The sequence below is a fragment of the Urocampus carinirostris genome, chromosome 10 (genome assembly GCF_059441175.1).
Source record: "Urocampus carinirostris isolate Australia breed hairy pipefish chromosome 10, RoL_Ucar_1.0, whole genome shotgun sequence".
Classification (NCBI taxonomy): Eukaryota; Metazoa; Chordata; class Actinopteri; order Syngnathiformes; family Syngnathidae; genus Urocampus; species Urocampus carinirostris.
The window spans coordinates 25171356-25191738 of NC_142358.1; the positions used below are offsets into that span (position 1 = coordinate 25171356).

The following is a 20383-nucleotide window of genomic DNA, read 5'->3' on the forward strand; positions in this document are numbered from 1 at the left end:
AGTTTAAAACTATAAAACAGTTCTAGAAACCTTGAAGGAAAACGTTTTTAAAAGAGTTTTTTTTCTTTTCAAACTGCCATCTTTGCACACAGCCAGGTAGCTACTGTAGCTCTCGATTTTACCAATGAAATATTCTAGATTTCTGGGACCTTATGATACGGCAGTGAGGGCATCCATGAGCAGCTCAATTATCTTTTGAGGTTTTCACTGTCCACATGTACTGTAACATTCAGAGTTTGACCCTACAAGCTTAGGCTTGTCAGTAGGCACGCCGCTCAGTGCCTAAGTGCCAAATATTTATTGTCCCCCATCGAAGCCACTTTTGGATGACAATTTTTCTGCATGCTATTGTTAGCCTACTGTGTCATTTGTAAAATTAAGGTGATCATGCTTGTGATAATCCGGGTTATAAACTAGAACACTAGCGTCTAACGCAAGTACCTAATTAGGTAGGCAAAGCCAAGGACAGCTATTGAACATTTTAAAACACATCATCCTTTGTTTGCTGTAGAATTTGACCCCGAGTGACTTGTTTACTGCAGTTGATACGATCTGAGAATCTGAGGCTTCAGAACAGTGATATACACAAGTGTAGTCATTTGCAATAGAAGCAGCCCTAAAATACAACCTCTGAGGGGTGAATGTGGCATTTTGGGCAGTGGCCAATAAGATGAAAAGCACACAACTATGTAAATTGGGCTTATTTTGCAACCAAGAACTGTTGGTTTAAATTGTGGTTGGACTGTTAGAGCAAATGCCTGGCGGGCTGGACTCTTGAGGAATACTGTGTTAGCTATTTTTCTCTAAACACAAAAATGGTTTGCTCCTTGGAATTCAAAATTGTGCAGATTTGGGAAAAAAACTGCTATATAATATATATATATATATATATATATATATATATTTTTTTTTTTTTTTAATGTAAATCTTTAAATAGCTCGATTTTACTGTACATTAAGTAGAATCAAAGTTGTTTGGACCATTATACACATAAAAAAACATTAAATTATGATTAAAGTCAAAAGTAGTTGAAAAAGTAAACCCTGAGTGACCGAGACTGTGTCCACATGCGTGAGTTTAGGGGAGCCACCCAAAAAAGATAAAAAGCTGTAGGTGGTCAGGTTTTTTGATTCAATGTACTGTATATACTTTAGTACAGTGCCCTACTGTATGTTAAGGACACATATGAATGAAATCTTTGTTTCCACCAAGAACGCAGACACGATACTCTTCGGAGGTGCAAGGACAGACGTGTTAGAATCACTTTTGTGTGAAAGTACATCATGACATTGAGACATTCTAAGGAGGCGTGAGTTAAAACCAAATTTATTCCTTTTCACATCCAAGTTACCCCAAAGAGTTTCAAGATTGTGCCCTGCAAAGTCACAAAAAATAAGGACTTTAAAACAAAGTCATAAAAACGATCACTTTAAAAAAAGATTTGGGATAACGACCCCAAAAATGTGAGAGGTGCAAAAGCAGCATTCAAAAATATGTGGTGGTTTTAACAGCTAAAATGTGTCACAGTCATTTGAGTCAAACAATGGTTTCCATTGACTGTAAATATAATTTGAAAGCAAATTGGGAAAATAGACAGCAATTTCAATTCTCCAAACAAGGCAAAATGTTGGTGCCTGCAAGAGATTATGAAATAATTGCTCGCATGTGATCCAAAAGAACTAACGTGGACACGACTCAATACTGAATCAAATTCTTTCCGTACATAAACGTATTTTTGAAATTGGGTGGAGGATATTATTAATGATTACCCAATCATGATGGTATTCATCTGCAAGCCGTCTAACTAGAACACATTTCAATAACACCTTTCCCAGCATGCAAGCTCACAAGAGCTGGTACAATCAGTGTAGGCTTTAGAGAAGATGAAAGCTGCTATGGCAAGCCAAAAATAACCGGATTTCTAAAACCACAGCATTGATAAGGCTCTGAGGTATATTCACTTGACCAATTCTCCAATACAAATCTAATCATGTCCTAGAGAAGGCTAGAAACTGCAGATAGACAACACTAGCATCGTCTTCCTTTTCCATCTCTAGTCACATTCAATGTCCTGTCAGACAGCTGGCGCTTTCAATGGAGTTTTGTATGAAATCCTTGGTACTGGAGATAGTTCTTGAGCATCTGAGGCAGAGGCAACGTGTCAATGTGATGGATGCGTTCTCTACCCAGAGTCAGGCGAGCAACTCTCCTACAAAGATCCATGAGAGGGAGGGGTTCCGCTGAAAAGGACCAAAAAATTGTTAGAATACACTTGTTGTAAGTTTTAGCCAAAATTAAACAATTTACATAATACACTGTTCATGTTGAACAGATACTTGAGAACAAAGTACCATGATCAGGGTTTAGTTTTCACGGTTTAGCCACTAAAAGGTATCACATAATGCATTCTGTTCGGCTAAACAGTAATAAAGTTGTACTAGGGCTGCAACTAATGATTTTAATAATTGATAAATCGGTCGATTATTCTTCTGATTATTCAATGAATCATACGGTTTTTCTGTAAGTGGAAGAGACGTTCCTTCGAGCTAGGGACGAAATATCTCTATGCTGCAATGAGAGCATACTAGGCCTGCAGTAAAGTAACAGATCAAGTACCAATACACTTCCAAGTTTGGTTCTATTAGCTGACTGTTGGATCGAACCCTACGGGTTTGTTAAGTCAGTCTGAGGGGTTTGGTGGAGCTTCTGCCACATAGGTCAAGGCAATGATTCATGTCTATACGCAATGACATGGCCCACTTGGCCATCACTAGCTGCAGGTGATCACATGACGTTGCTTGGCCAATTAGAATTTAGTGCACTCGTAAGTGATTTAACATGTGAATTAGAGGTAAGATCTTGGGCCCGGACCCCGAAATTCGGGTCGGGCCTAAAACGTCATTCATCGACTTTGGTTTTGGGCAAGGCTTATTTCAACAACTTTTAAAAAAAAAAAAAGTCCTTCCTCTGTTGTGATTGAATTCAGTAATAAGTATTGTAGTCGGCTAAAATCGGCTGCGGCCACAAAAGGGGGGATGAGAATTCGGCCATAGTCACGGATTCTCATGTATCTCGAAACAGGATGGGAGTTTAACTTATCTGCAGGATTCGCAAATTCAGCCTAGCACCGGCAAAACTAAAAGAACACTTCAAGGAGCCGTGTTGGGATGAGGAATATAACAAAAAATTATTTGATAATCTTATGGTGAAATTTGACAAATTCAATTGTAAGGCCACTCTGCAGATTCTCACATAATGGTTGCGTTTATGACACCAAATATGACACAGCGTCAAAAGTAAATTATCCAGATTTCCTCATTCAAATTAATCCATCAGACAAAATAGAGGACACGAGTAAGAAATCACACAGATCTGTGAGAAAAACTATTCGCCTTGAACTTAAAAAAAGCAAAACAAAAACAAGAAAACATTTTACACGAAAGTAGGGTTCGGTAGATTGAACAGGGTTTAAAACCACCAATGTAAACTGTAAATACAACCCGGCAACGAACGCAACATGAAAAACTGGAAAAACAAGATTAGCATGAGACTAAGAAACACAAGGAGGGATGGAAAAAGTGAGAGGAGAGTCGCCACACAAATTGAAAGTAAAAAGGCTCATAAAAAGAGGTCCTTAGTTTGCGCAATAGTCCAATTTTTGACTGTTTAAATCAGCTTAAATGCCACGAGCCTTGTTGTCATGGAGCATGTCAATTATGAACAACAATAAAACATTTGGCTGCCAACAGCGACTGCAGTGCAGTCAGAAGTGTTTCCTGTTTTGACATGATCATTTGCAGACGGATCCTCACACTTTTGTAATAAAACTCGGATCGCATATTATTACATCACTTCAGTTTTTTGGCAATTCTAGAAAAAATAAAATGCAATAACTACTTGCCAGGATGTTTTACTATCTTATTGTCCAGATGAAAAAACATGACACTGTCTCCCTTAAGAATGATATGGACCGAGAAAAAAACAATAAATCAGCATTCGCGAGCCTGGTTTATGGTTGTTAAGCGATAAGAGCACATTTGAACAACTGTATTTTGTAGTATTTTGCAGCTTCTCGTAACTTCTCAAGCAGCATTGGATGCAACATATGCTTGTTGCTTACAAAACAAGCAAAAAATATTAGGATGAAGTAGCCATTTAATTTTTAAGTTGGGGATGTGTCGATTACATTTTAAAAGTTGAAAATTAAATATTTTCTCTTAGGTAAGGGTTGACAGTGCCTAGCTGAGTTCAGAGAGCCCTTATGCCATAATTTTCATTGCATCCACCTGCTTTTATCTTACTTTTATCAAGCTGTTCGGGGCAGAACACATTAAGTCAGAGAAAAGTGTCAAATGGAATGAAATGATCTGCATTTATATAGCGCTTTTCAAGTGAATGACTTACCAAAGCGCTTTACAATGTGCTCCACATTTCCCAATAGCGGCCTTGCAGCCATGTAAGGCGCTAACCTGCTTATTGGGGGTATAGTGTCTTACCCAAGGACACTTCGACATGTAACAAGGACGAGCCGGGATTCGAACTGGGATCCCTTGATCCCAAGACGAGCGCTCTACCTCCTGAGCTACTCCCGCTGTAAAGTGACGTCATGACGTTATTTTTTTCTTTTTTAATGAATCGGCATAGCATGAAAATAGTGAAAGTAAGAAAGGGCTTGCTTCTTGTAAAGCACTAACACCAAGAAAGATGAAATTGAAATTTATTTGACCAAGTTTAAGAAATGCACGCAATTGCATCACGAACAGGCTGACTAAGGCTGCAATCCTGACTTTAAAACCAGGAGATGGCAGCAGAGGGGAAAACAGTTTTACATTCAATACAGCTCATTAAATAATAAAGAACAAGCAAAGCTGAGAAAAAAAACAAACGGGAAAAGGTATAAGGGCCAACATTTTTTTGTGTGCAATGAGTAAATGTTTGTGTGGAACACAGCTTAACTTACGATCAAGTCCGTTGATGTAGCGAATCGTCACTTCACAATGTCCCCACACAGCACTGACGATGGGATACAGTCTTTTGCCTTTCAAGCCTTGAAACGCCACTCCTAGATACTGTCCGTCCACCATGAAACTCAGCGAGCCCTCATCCATGTCAAGTATTACCGCCAGGGAGTCCGGGAGCACAAAGGACTCATCCGGTTGGAGGAACGAGGGGTACGTTGGTGTGCTTGAAGTAACAGGTTGGTCCTTGCCGTTGTGGTACAGTCTGTTCCGCCCCAGGTCCCAGCCCCAGGATTCCGAATCCGATCCCACTAAAGCCGTGTACCCAACGGAGTGTAAAGGTGCTTCAACTGTGGCTACTCCCACAACAGCATGGGTGCCTCTCTGTCTTGCTGGCCAGTGGATGCTCCAAACATGGAGGCCCTTGGTGTAGCCCACCTTTCCTCGGATACAGTCAGTGCTTTGTGCTACTGGGTGTCTGTGAAAGGTCAGCTTCTCGTCTTCTTTAACAAAGACGTTAAGAGACCGATCATCTGGATTCCAGGCATGGCGTATCTGTGTTTCGGGACTGGCAGGGGGCATGTCTAATAGTAAATCAAGTCTAGGTGGCCGACAAAAATCAGCATCTTGCAGTTCTTGTCGTGTAGGACTATATGAAGGGTCTTCGCTTACATCCACAGACTTAATGCTCAATGCAATCTTCTGGCCCATACTGAAGTGTTCACTACAGGAACTGGACGAGATGGGAGAGGGTAAAATGCATGGACATCCCTAATGAAAGAGTGGTAAATCCCAACGTTGACTCATTGGCATAGATGTGGTTGCACACAATCACCCTTCTACCAGACCGGATATGACGCCTGAAAAACAAGTTGCAGTATAAATAAGTTAGACAAATTTCATTCAGTAGTTCAACGGAATATAAATTCATTTATCAATCAACTCATAAACCCCTAGTTAGCTTACAAACTTTAATTGCCATGTGTGCATAAAATTCAGTTCAACCTAAAGCAGGGACCGGGAACTTATAGCTTGTGAACAAGATGGCTATTTTTATAGGTACGCAAGCCTCTGAGAAAGCAATACTTGCTTCCAATTCTGTTGAGTGCCGAGACGAGTCTTGTGCGCACATAGCCGCCGTAGCACTAATAGAATGCATGGTTTGGTCCTATATATAAAGAGAATACTCCCCACTACTGTTTACAGTTAATGTGTCACACCAACAGACCCCATTTTGGCTGTGCGTTGCTTAGTAATCCTTAATATGTAAGATTGTAAATAATTTTGGTTCAATGTCGATGAAAACCCACAAGAAAAATTAAACATCCAAAAACATCTGCCAAGCACACAGAGCAATTTAATTGGGTGCAGTATTTTGTGACATTCTTACAAAAACACTGCCTGCAACATATTTCGAAGCCATTATGTAAAAAGGAAAAATAAAACAGGGCTTCAACTATCTATTATAATTGTCGATTTTTTTTAGGCTTAATTGATGAATCAGATAAGAGTTTTTAGTTCCTATTTACTGAAATATTGACATTTTGTGGACCAATACTGCACAAAAAAGCATTATAATTTTGTCTTTGTTTTGAAACTTTGTAATAACACACATACACACACACACACACACACACATATCCCCCTAGTGAAGACCTGGGCACTCCAGTCCTGGAGGGCCAAACGTCCTGCCAGATTTTGAAGTTTGCTCTTCTTTAACTCAGGTGATACAAATTATAACCTCATTAGCAAGCTAGCAAGTGCTCGTAAACGATACTGGTGATTGGAATCACCTGTATTGGATCAGAGAAACCTCAAAAATCATGCAGAACATACGGCCCTCCAGGAGCGGAGTGCCCAGGTCTGCAGTAGTGGGAGGTGGCTAGAGTCAGGAACACGTTCATATTTCTGACTCTTTCTGGGAGATTGATACAGAGGGGATTCCCAGCCCCCTCGCTCAACCCAACTGATGTGTTGGGAGTCATTAGGTTTTTTTTTTAATATCTGTAAATGTGATTACTGTACCTTTGGGGTGACATATTAAATTTAAAGTTTTGGCTAACAGTGTTGTCCTTGCACCTACTAGTACCTGCTTGCACCAAATTGTGTTCTCCGTTAAGTATCAACAGAGCAAAATACATTGTCCAATTTACTGCTTAAAAATGACAATATTATATATATATATATATATATATTTTTTTTTTTTTTTCATTATTATTTTTTTTTTAAAGGCCTCTTTGGATGTGCCTTCACAGAAAAGGAAAAACAATTACATCTCAAACACTATGCAATGAGCACAGTTATCAGGGAGCAGTCTCTAAATTTCAACAGATCAAAACTAATTGCAACAATAAACCAAGTAACCACATGTTTTTCCTTTGCAAAAGTAGAATCCCTAAGACAACAAAAAAAAAAACAACAACTTGTTGACACACACATAGTAGCATACTGCTACTTAATTCCAATTTCAACATTGTGTATATAACTATTACACAACAGTAGCTCCTCTCTTTGACCGGCCCAGTCTCCCACTAGAGGTTTTCCCATCATTGCTGAGCCAGCTGTGCTGTTCAATCCATTCATTTTCTGGCCATAGACATTTGTGCAACCCTTCCGGAGTAAGTCGAAGTAAAATATGTGAGGACGAGGCAAGAACACATTACACTCTAGTTGTTATCCCCGCTCAAAAAATAATAAAATTAAATTAAAAATCATTCAGGGACAATTTTAAGTCACAAATTTTAAAACAGGATATTGAATTCTGTTAACTATCAAGTCAAGATGTTCAGAGCCAGACTGTCTTCAGTGTGAACTTTAAATAGTTTATGCAAGTAACAAATCATGAACAGCTTTTTTGAGAAACCATTTGCAATGCAATGCTAAGTTTCACATAAAAGCATTGTCATGTTCAATTTTCCACACGGAGTTCAATGTTAGGATCACACACATACGTAAGTTAAGATTTAGGACCAACATTTAAGCCAAGAAAGATTGGTAAACCTGAGAAAAAATGCAAGGCAGAGTAAGGAAAAAGTAAGGTAGAGATAAATGCCCTGTGAAACACCAGCTTACCATGAAACCATTTCGCAAACAGTCAGCAGTCTCTCACATAGAAATGTGAACGCACAATCACAGCTGCAAAGTAAAAAACTGGGAAAACACTCCAGTCAAAAAGAAGGTCAGTAAACAAATATCCAACAGCAAGACGATTGTGGGATAGGACACAGACAGCAAAGAGTTTTGAGTGTGTGTGTCTGTGTGCGTGTGTCGTGAGTCAGTAAGTTCCAGTTTGTGACGCAAGGTTGGAGAGAAAAACAGCCTGGTTTCCCAGCCAGCATACAGAAAACAGCTGCTGGAAGGATCCAGGCAGGGAGGAAGAGAGGACAGAGGGGGGGGCTCACAGAGACTTTCAGTCCCAAAGGGAATTCAGTACAAGCAACAAATACATGGTTTGCTTTGAAATTGGCGGCACATGAGGGTGACAACTTCAGTGGAGTAAGGTGGGGGGCGCGGTTTAAGGCATTTTTAAAAATTGAAAGTCAAACCATTTTCTCTAATACGAGTTAACCATGCCCAACGGGAGTTCAAAGAGCCCTCAGGTTGTATTTTGCTCTGCACCCATTTGCTTTTATCTTAGTTTTATCAGAGCTGTTCGGGAGGGAACACATTTAACCGTGGCATTTTTCTTCTGTGACACAATGCAGGTCAGTGTACATTATTTGGACGTGAACATAAAGGGACAGTATTTAATGTTTAGTGATTTGTAGTGGTACAAAAAAAATTCTGTAAAACTTATTGAATGGTAAGCAAAACTACATGATCATACCAATGTTAATTTTCATGAAAAAAAATAAATAAATAAAAAAAAAAAAATCACAGGTCGAGAAAGAAGTACTTTTTTCGTGGCATCTAGAGGTCGCCACGATGTTTATATGCAGACTTGCTGCTTTGGGTACCAAAAGCGACCGAAACTCACTTTGTTTTGAAAAATAAAAATAAGAAAAAATGAGCGAAGCTCCCGATTTGTCTGCAATTTGGAGATACTACCATATAAAGACAAATGTTGGGTACTCGCTTAAAGCATGGAGTCAAAGCACCTTTTAAGTGTATTGTGTGTTTGTATTTTGAAGGATTATTTATGCCCCTTTGTTTTATTCAACTCATTATTTTGGCATCGTTTTCTGACTGCTACAGCTAGCCATGTTATTAGCTTTGTGCTTCCCAATGCACAAGACTCACAGCAACTTGCCTTATTTTTATTCTGCTGGGAGTAGTTTGCGTTTTGGAAGTAAAGATTCAAAAACTTCATTTATAAGTAGACTTTTTTTTCTTCTTTGAAGTCATTTTTTCGTAAAGTTAGACTATTCGAGCCAATTGTTAGCTTTAGGCACCCTTGGCATTTCATCTTATATTGCTTTCATGTTACATGAACACATTACCTTGGAAGTCATTTTAACTTTGAATGACAACCTTTCGTGTGTGTGAGAGGATACATGTGGTGACATGGACTGCATTCTAACTGTAAATTCTGGACTATAAACTGTGGATTTTGTCACAAGCTTTCAATCCTGTGGCTTATGCAATAACGCGGCTAATACATATTTTTTTCCTAAGGTAGGGTAAGAAAGACAGATTGAACATATATGTAGAGGAAGTTTAATGCAATTTCCCTCATGAATAAGATTAGGATGAACAGACCCTCATCTTGAGAAGGTGTCAATCGAAAGGGGAGTATAATTGTACGAGTATGTTTATTTATAAATCTAAATAATGTGACGAAACAGATTACCAAAAAGCAGCATCCAACAAGACAGAAAATGTTTAAGGCGGATTTGTATTCATCAGTCAGCATTGTCATGCGTTTTAGGGTAGAGCTCGTCTTGGGATCAATAGGTCGCAGGTTCAATTCCCGGCTCCTCCGTATTATATGTTGAAGTGTCCTTGAGCAAAACACTGAATCCCTAATGCCCTGTATAAGCAAGTAGGCGCCTTGCATGGCTGACTCCCTTTTGGTGTGTCAGTGTGTGTGTGAAGCACATTGTAAAGCGCTTTGGGAAGTCATTGACTTGAAAAGCGTTATATAAATGCAGACCATTTACTGCAAATATTTTACACAGTTGGATTCTACAGTTTGTCCTTGATGTAACGAAGCCATTTTCATGGAAATTCAAAGAAGTTAAGACGGCAAGGGGACGTTATGGTGAGTTAAGCCGGCATTATAGTGTTGGTGTATTTTGTCTCAGACTGATGGTGTTGCATCTGTGATTAGTATCTGTTGAAGGGGTGATCAAATATTGAAGAGTTGAGGGAAAATAATAATGATAATAAACATTATCAACATAAAATATAGGTTATTCATATGCTATAGAGTAGAAGTGTGTTTTAAGCTTAGATTTAAACATTTCCACTGAGGGTGCAGATCGAGTCTCAGGGGGAAGAGCATTCCACAGCACCGGGGCCCGCATGAAGAACGCTCTCGAACCTGCGGATCTCTTCTGTGTAGCCCTTTTGTGATTAAGGGCTATACAAATAAACATGACTTGACTAGTCTTTCTTCCAATGATATGTGAAACGACGCATTTCAGTGACAGCTGACATCATACAGACACTTAATTTTAGAGGAGTTGTGACACCTTTGATGCCAGATTTCTATGTCGGACACAGGCAGGCAAATTTGACCTCATGATTTACCCCAAAACGGTTTATAATTTATATTTCTTATATGAGGGAATACTGGATGTCATTAGGATTAATAAGATTAGGCTAGCATTCTGGGGGACATCCTGACAAGGCAAGGCTGACATGGCTAGCCTGATAAATAGAAAAAAAGGCTATTACTTGGTCACTGGACTCTCCGTATTTAGGTTTTCATCTTTCTGCTTTAGAGGACTGGTCTCCAGTCTCACTATACCAAGAGGTGTCACCTAGTGGTCAAATATTACATGCATCTTTTTAAAGTGTGATAACTCAGCCATCTGTGGATATTTTTACTTCCAACTACTAAAAATGTACCATGACATCAGACCTATCTATACCAATAGAGTTTTTATTGCATTTCTCAAACATCTAATAGTCCTTCTAAATCATAAAATAAAAAACCTGAAATGTTTTTTTTAGTGACGAGAATAACAACGTATGGACATGTTTAGCAATACAAACATTTTCACATCTGACAACATATTGACAAATGTTTTGCCATTTTCACAAGAATTTTTGTCCGTGTGTAAATGTGTGCGTAATTTGGACACAAATATGAAAAAAACCTTTCATATACAAATTTGGCTATCTTGTGTGTAAACCCAATATTTTATTTTTGTGTGATAAATTGTGATGCAGTCTCCTGGGTGCAAGGGAGTGTTACAAGACTTGCACACCAATCTTGTTTCTCTGCGCCGGCTCTTATGCAGGCAGACCCAGCACCGTTTGGCGAGTTTTGCATTTGCTTTTGTAGGCTTGATGGCCACAAGTTTGTGCTTTGCCATGCGCCCATCCAACCCTGCTGTCTGGATCATTCCTTAGTGACTTGGCGCTTGAGTAAAATATATAAAACTTCTAGGTGAATATTTCATATGGCCTAGTTAAAGGTTCAACCCAAGTCAGAAAGTGGTATCAACTTTTACTTCAATATATACATTTTTTTTAGCAATCGCAGTTTCCCAAAAAAACTCGTACCGTGTACATTGGACATGAACTTGAAGTGTGATAACTCGGTCATTTATCAACATTGTTTAACTTACAACCACTCAAAAAGTTATTTGGCATCAGACCTAGCCAGACGCATATCATTGTATATGTATTTTTGAATGCCTTTCGGAATCCAATCGAAGACCAAGTCAACAAAAAAATAATTTAAAAAGACAAATTCAAAGCAATATTTAACAAATATTTAATTTTTGCAAAATAACATTTGTCCAGTTGAAAATGTTCCATCTGAAAAACAACTCTCCAAAGTTTTACACATGGAGAACAAATAAAAAAGATGTTTTCAGTATATCAGAGGTTCTTAGTCAAAACTGGCAAATAACTCGAACTCATGATGCATTAAAAATTACTTTTCTGTCCAGTGCAAAACATAAAACTGCTATGTTCATGACCAAAACATAATAAAAACACATGCTCGGTCTTTACTTTTTTATGGCATTATTTAAGTTTGAGGAATGGGGGCTGAAGAAAGTGCTAGAAACTGACATGATGCATGTCCGCGTTTTTTGTTTTGTAATTATAAAATGAAAACGGTGTAATTAATATAAGGCTTTCATAAAGTATACTCTGAATGACAACCAGAACCAGAAGATGAAGAAAAGAGTTTCTTTGAGCATTTAAGAAATTGTACGTACTTGCAGGCGCAGTATGAATGAGCTGACTAATGCTGGAATCATAGCAGGGAGATGGTGGGAGAAAGTTCAAAATTCAGTCAAGTTCCTTCAAACTTAACATAATGGTTGCAGGTCATGGCAACGAAGATAAAATTGGTCCGAGAGCAATGAACACATCATTAAATGAACAAACCAATGAGGACTGTGCTTTAGACAGACAAATTTGTGCGCCCAGCAAATTGCTTCATCACTCAATGCAGAGTTCCCTCGAGTGCTTTATAGGCCAGGTCTTTGATGTCAATCTACTAGGCTTTCAATGCATAGAAATTTGAGAACAAGATCACAACTACAAAGACTTTTCTCTCTCATAACATCTTATTAATTGATGAAAGAATTGAGTGTATACTGTTCATAGTTCTATAACTACAGCCCCCATTTGAGTCCATTCCAACTATAATCACCATGCTTAGCAAGTTTACTGGGGGAAGCCCACCCGTGCTACACCTCAGTAAATAAATGTCTGGGGAAAACGTTTTGATGTAACAGATTTTATTTTTTCCTGTCACTAATTTCTTTTTTTTTTTACATTCAAGTTTTTAGAACAAAAGTGGCAATACAATCGAGTGCTTTATGCAATATTATTATCATGCTGGTGTGAATTTTTGCAAAAGTTTTTATCAAAAGGCAACTTGTGAATTTCCCTTCGGGGATGAATAAAGTATCTATCTATCTATCTATCCAGGGCATAATGTTCACAACCCCATGACAATATGGAGAAAGGACTATCAAAGCCGCTTTTGAATTAAACTTAGATATATAGGTCTTAGCCGGTTTTAGACACATTTTTGTTAAGCCAAGACTTCAAATTATTTTAAATTGGCACCCTGCGGGATAGTTTTATATACAATACAAATAAAATTATTTGAGTAACCAAATGCCCGCAATGATTTAATACTGACCATTTAACCAATTTTAAACACACTTTATTTGAATGACTAATAGGTAATGCGAAGTGGCGCAGGGCAAGTTTGGTCGAACCATTTTGAACTCGGCAGACCTTGGATTATAATAATAAACAAAATAGTAAGTTTAGTTTTATGAACCTTGTTTTTTTAAATCAATACTTATTCAATAATACCTAAAATCAATTTCCAATTATTTTTTTCAAAACCTACTTTACAGCCTTGATGTTTCTAGGTCTAGACCTAGGAGTACATAACACTAAGAACAACTGAGGAACATGACCAACCTGTTAATGTTTTCCAAGCATTCTGCGGCTCAATCGCAGCCAACACAATCTAGCTGCTGTTTCCATGAGAGCGAAAAAATGCAAACAGAATCCACGGCGATTACTTCAAAGAACATTGACAGAGACGCATTAAAAGACTTATTTTATAATGAATTCAATAGAAAGCATTCACTTCTATCTCTGTCATTACCTTGTTTGAAATAATACATCTTAAATTATCAAACATAACTTGTTTACAAGCAGATTTGGAAATTTACAATATACCCTTCCCAAATTTTTTATCTTTCCTTTACACCTGCATCAGCCTAAATCATAAAATGTAATTTTCAACCTAAAACCGGATTGCAATTGGGGTTGGTGAAGCCAAGCATAGATAGGTTTAGGATGATTATAATCTTGTCATGAGACTGGGAGGTCGCTGGTTCGCGCCTCGGCCGAGTCATACCTAAAACTTATAACATTGGTAAAATGGCGGCGCCCTCTGTTGGCTGCGGCTGCATCGGCTCGCTACAACGGGTCAGGTGTATCGACATTTCGTTCTGTGTACATTGTTACAAAGAATGACAATACAAAGGAAATTATTATTATTATTATTATGTTTGCAGTAAAACGTATGACTTCTCCATTGGGGAGTGGTTAGGGCAGACCTGGGCACTCCGGTCCTGGAGGGCCGTATGTTCTGCATGATTTTTGAGGTTTCTCTGATCCAATACAGGTGATTCCAATCACCAGCATCGTTAACGAGCACTTGCTAGCTTGCTAACGAGGTTATAATTTGTATCACCTGAGTTAAAGAAGAGCAAACTTCAAAATCTGGCAGGACGTATGGCCCTCCAGGACCGGAGTGCCCAGGTCTGGGTTAGGGTATGTCCACGTTAGCAGTATAAATGTAATATTTTAGTAAGTTGTTTTGTTTTACTCTATTTGCAACCAACAAGTTTTTTTTTCCTTAAAATGTACCCTTACATGAGTACAGGTTAGGTCAGGTATGGGAGCACGCGCCTCTAAGGGACTTTGCCGCAGTCAGCCTACCCCCATTAAGTCTAGCTCTGCAACACGCCGATGATTTAAATTTCCTAGGCTCCAGAGGCAAGGGTCGCCATTCCTTTCGACATCGTACGATGCCGCCCTAGCCTAGCACAGATCTTCATAATCCTAACTTTTCCACCCACGGGCACCAAGTAGCCCTCCAAGGACTCCTGAGTAGCCTGCGGACAGGTTCTGAAAATGGTTTACTAGTGGTAGGTCATTGTGATTTTCAATAATATTTTGAAATTTTCAAACGGACCGATAGTAGCCTCTAGTGCAGGGGTCTCAAACTGGCGGCCCAGAGGCCAATTGTGCGCCCCAGGGTGATCGTTTGAGGCCACGCCTTAATATGAAAGTTAAAGGGACAGTGTGTATTATTTTCCAACTAGATGTCACGGTCACCAAAAGCAAGTGTTGAAAGCACAACGCAAGACAAAATACAGTCTCAAAGTGACCAAAACACACCTTATTAACTTGACTTATTTTTTTTAAATAAAAGATACGAAAAAAATAAAGCCAAAACAATAAAAAAGAGAAAAATGAAATTAAATAAAAATAAAACAATTAATAAACCTTATGGAAAATAAATAAAATTATACAGAGAGAAAATGGCATGTATTTCTCATTTGCCTTTTTTTCTTTAATTCCCTTTCTCTCGGTTTTGCTTGATTTGTTCTCCTTTTTACCCTCTCTTTCTTTTCTATTTTTTATTCTTGTGAAAAAAATCCCCCCTTTGTCAAATTTTTTGAGAAAGGCAGGGTAAAATATGAAAGACAAAGCCACAGACTATTGCAAACCACAGACTTATTACACCATCCCCTGATCTAAAACCTAGATGAGGACAAGGAAAAACTCAAAAACCTCAACATGAGGAAAATGAAGAAACCTTGAGAAGGGACCGCACATGAGGTAATCCCCCTTCCAGGATGACCAGGCTGCAATGGATGTTGCAATAACAAATACACAGTACCCTATTTTAATCATTTAAAATAACTATGTACAGTAAATAAACCCTAATGAAGAGATTTGCAATTTTGAATAAGAAAATTATAATACTATTACTAAAGTGGTGCCCTCTGGTAAACGCTACAGATCAATTAAAACACGCACTAACAGGCTCAGAGTAGTGTTTTTGTGTGCGTTTTTTTACCTAGGCCCATGACCACCCTAAACTAGTGCCCAAAATGTGGAAACATATTTTGACAATTGGGAACTGTTGTGGTGGCTAAATATTATTGCACTATTGTGCCATGTCAAATCTCGTTGTAAACAGTTTAAACTATGTTGTAATCAGTTACAATTTAATATGCCAGATCTAATCTATGAAATCAGTCGCTGTATAAAGTGAGTTTTATTGAGCGATCTCGTACCACAAAATCTCGCGGGATTATAACGTCACGCAAGTTCTCCTCCCTGGACGTGAACTCCACGCCATCGATCCTTGATGCAAGTGCCAGCCTGTCCAGCTCGACAAGACGACGAAAAGACAAAGCAAGGCACGAAGTACTTCCTGTTCTTTACAAAACAAAACTACACGTGAAATAAACACGATTAACTTGCATGAGCAAACATGGCCTTTGTTTTTCATCATTTTGTTTCAAAGACATGGAAAGCGGCAATTTAACAAACAAGAGTTTGCTTCCGAAAGAGGCACTCATTTAAACACACATTCAATACTTTGAGAAAACAATCCCACACAATATATTAATGTTTGTCAATTGACATGTGTCGTGTAAAAGTGAGTTTTCAAACTTACCATAACTCGTCGTTTGCCGTCTCAACAGATGCTCTTGAAAAAGCCGTAACACATCAATTTCACTTGTAATAAAACTAATAAATACGGACCTCGAAAAAAACTTTAAAAAAATTACTAAAAATGAGTCAAACGGACAAAGAAACAAATCAATCACAATTCTTTAAAAGACTGCTCGAGTCTCGTCTGTAAATTTACTAAATGGGTGATCACGTCCATGTGTGCTTCGCTGCCGCTGATTGGCTGCGGGGTTTTGTATCACAAAGGTGACTACTGAGTAATCACGCGCTATCCTCTCGCGATGATTTGCATCATATACGTTATTTTGACATTTCCAATGTTCGAAAAAGCACGTCACAAGACAATTTAATTCACTATAAAGGATATTAGCAAATAAATATCGTGGGGCCGGAGAGAGGGGGGGGTGTATTTTTTCATCAGATGATGTTCAATATTTTCATTATATATTTTTCAGCTTTTCTAAGTAAACCCACACTTTTGAACCAGGATGTTTTTAATCCTCGTGGATTATCATTATTGATTTATTTAGAAACAAGGATTTACAATCACTGTCAAAGAAAAGCCACTTTGAAATCGGAAATTCATGCATGAGTATTAATGGTTTACCTGTGTATTGCTGTAGCTTTAAGGGACTCGCGATATGTATGGTGGGAGATGAAGTCTTAGCAAATAAATTAAAAAATGTTTTCTTTATAAAATTGACAAATAAACCTGCAGATAAGGGCTGTCTGAAACATGTTGGGCATTGTTAATTCATAATTAGTAGAGAAAAAACTTTTTAAAGACACCTCAAAAGACCCTGCCTTTTATATTTACAGTTTTACTTTCTACGGGGAAGAGCAGTGTATCGTTCATAAATTATTTTTTTAAGTTAGCTGAATTCACCAAAATGAATCCTAAATTTTGTCATTCATACCAAGGATTAGATCCAACATTGTTGGAATTCAAAGCACGTTTTGCCACTCAAAACACTGTACGACTGCTGCCACCTTCTGCTACAAATTGGCATTATAAAACCAAAACACGACACTTGCACTTTTTTTCCAGTTTATTAACTCGATCAACGTTATATATACAAGTAATGACAATGCATAGACAGAGAAACAATTTTCAAAGCTCATCAACGACATGGAAAATGTCAGCAGGAAAAAGGCAACGGTTTATTTAAAAAGATAAAAACCTGCAGTTCCTTGTCAGAGTGCATACGTTCTCATTCTTGGTCTCTTGCGTTCAAGACATGATTAAATGACATTATTCTTTCGTTTTAGCAAGCACTCTATTTCGGAGATGGAATATGAGCTTGCTCTGTCCACTCCACGCATCGGCCCGGTATTGCAGTACCTCCGGGAACGGTGCATTCGCAATGATCGCAGCATGGCTTTAGGACTAGGACCTTAGCTTGGCCTTTTGGCTGAGAGTAAGTGTCCCGGCTCCTAGGCTTTGTAGCGTATTATGAACTGACCGATAACGGATAATGGATAATGAATAACGAAGATAGATCAATAACCCTTAAAAAACCCCCACTCTCACACACGACGCACACCTTCACAAGCAGACATGGGTGGAATACAAACATCAGATGATCGGATGACTGCATGGACATCCTGTACAATGTCGTTGGTAAGCCGCATCAGTCTTTCCATTTAAGGTTAACTTCACAGAAAGTAAAAATACATTTTCATTAAACTGAGCTATGCAGATCACGTTGACACTTTTCTGAGCGTTGTTTTTAAGACCGGGCCAAAATCACCATTACTGGACCGCCTGGTGTAGGGAACCACTTCGATTTAGGCAGAATTAGCATCAACTGGCATAGTCACCTAACGGACTTTGTGACTGCTGATGTCAAGCATATGTTACGGAGCTTGCATAAGTCTCTTCGAAAGCTTCCTTAAAGGGACAGTGTGTAATATTTAGTGCCTTCGAGTGGTTAAAGAAAAAAATCCAGTAAAAAAAAACACATTGGTTTGAATACTAGGGGGAAAAATACATGAACTATCATACCAATGTAATTTTTTGTGAAAAACATTCTTGGATCAATAAATTTGTATTTCATTTACACCGTGGAATCCCCACTTCAGTTGGCTCGGCATCCTGTCACCACAGCGTGCTGTTTATCACTGGACCCCGCTTGTTCCAGACAACACAGTGACACCTAGTTGTCAAATATTACACATGGTGGCTTTAAAGGTATTCCCAAATTCTTAAACATGCAAAATGTGAGGAAATTGTGTATGGTTTTTGCACAAAACCCATATATGTTTCATCTTTATATTCCAATTATTTTCCGAGAAAATACGTTTTGAAGATAGCATGGCTCGTCTTTGTCATCCATACGGTTCGTACACCTTTTTTCATTGAAAAATTCAAGGACTTTTTAGGGACTTTCAATGCCAACTTCTTCAATTTCCCCAGTATCATTAAAAAAATCCAGCGTGAATCATTATCTACAGATTCACAAATATATCTGCTATTTACATATGTGATTTTAATGTGTGTGCATTCATTAAGATATATGATTTTAAATCCAGAATATATTCATAAACAATAAAGGTGTAAATATTTTTAAGACATATCTCCCTATAAAGGTGTTGGGTAAAATGCTCGCAATATGTAGCTTATATTTTCAGTTGCAGGAAGTTCTTCCCATTACAATTGAACACAGGGAAACCCTACCCTAATTATCATAATTTAATAAATGTCCACAAATGGTTGTTTCGGAGGTTGCCCCACATGTTGTTTTAACAGGATTCGCCATTTTGAAAGTGTTGTATGCCTTTTATGACATTACACCTTTAGAGGAAACGAGCCAGATTTGTCAACTTGGAGACTAAATTTCTCAAGTCCCCCAGCGTGTGGAATACTTTGCAACATATTTTTGTAATTGTGGGGAGGAACACTACACCCCGGCGCCGATCAAAGGTGACGAGTCACGTCGATAGCTGGTTGATACTGGCTGAATAATAATAATAAATAATAATAAAATAAAATAATAATAAATAATACACATTTTGTGCCCAATTGAAAAATAAAATCTGTTTGGGAATACCTTTAATAGCATCTGTAAGAAAGTTGAGTCACATATGTTGGCAATTGGAACATTACCCCATTCAAACATCTAGCAAAACTGTCCATCTAATAAAGCTAGGTTGTTCGAACTTACAATATCTAGGCAGCATAATCTCAGTTACGGTGAATAATGCCCGCAAAAGTGGATTGTGAAAAATGCTAATTTTATCTAAGCGCTATTATAGCCAGTGATGAAATAGTACAGAATAGTATGTTTACATAACTAAATGTATAAAATGATTAGAAAAACGTAAGTGTTGTGCGTTTAAAACAGTTATACGACTTTTTAATTCATTAACATGAACTGACCCTCAAAATTTCAGGGGAAGACAAGAAGGATTGTCCTGAACAAGAAGAGTGGATTTTTCTGATTAAAAAAGAGGATTGAAAATTCAAGAAAATATTGTCACACCTCAAGTCAGGGAATTCTCTCTAACTGGAGAATAGTGCATTGTTTGCTCTTACAGACCAGACTAAAGACATTTTATTATTCAAGCAAATACTAAATGTATTAAATATTACAATTTGTTAAAACTAGTCATTAATATTTCTTTTTTTTTAAATGTATTATTGTTTACTTCCTTTAACAGGCATATTTACAGTACATATAAAGGAGGCCAAGTCATGTGGTTTCAATTGGCATTTCCACAGAGTATACTGATTGAGTTAGTACAGTACTTGAACCCTATCATAAATAACTACCGGTAGTTTAAGGGATAATTTTAAATGCACGAAAAGCAAGAGCAGAAAGGTTTGTAAAACCCAAATGCGCTCAATTGTATACTTATGACGAAACCAAAAGTGCCTGAACCACTGTGCGCAATTCAATTACTTCACATTGTGAAGAGTTCTGTACTTCAGAGCATCACATTACCCTTGTTAGCCAATGTAGGATCAAATCTAGACTTTCCTACACAAGGCACAGTCCCCTCTATGTCTGACTTTAAATGGCCCCAATTAAAATTGACCACTGCAAATAGCAGATCCA

At 38.0% G+C, this 20383-nt stretch overlaps 1 protein-coding gene and 1 pseudogene across 2 annotated transcripts; one reads left to right on the top strand and one right to left on the bottom strand.

Moving 5' to 3' along the window:
- Positions 1-1310: 1310 nt before the first annotated feature.
- Positions 1311-16547, bottom strand: LOC148358476 (SPRY domain-containing SOCS box protein 4-like). 2 transcript variants are annotated; one of them, XM_088346288.1, is made up of 3 exons: positions 16309-16547; positions 4961-5818; positions 1311-2240 (listed from the first exon to the last, which is right to left on the bottom strand). In XM_088346288.1, exons 2-3 carry the CDS (start codon positions 5667-5669, stop codon positions 2092-2094), a joined length of 858 nt encoding a protein of 285 aa, XP_088202414.1. In that variant the 5' UTR covers positions 5670-5818; positions 16309-16547; the 3' UTR covers positions 1311-2091. The 2 variants fall into 2 exon arrangements, with proteins under 2 accessions (XP_088202414.1, XP_088202415.1); XM_088346289.1 differs by lacking the exon at positions 16309-16547 and adding an exon at positions 8031-8205.
- Positions 16548-17533: 986 nt separating this feature from the next.
- LOC148358477 (U2 spliceosomal RNA) lies at positions 17534-17689 on the top strand (annotated as a pseudogene).
- Positions 17690-20383: the final 2694 nt, after the last annotated feature.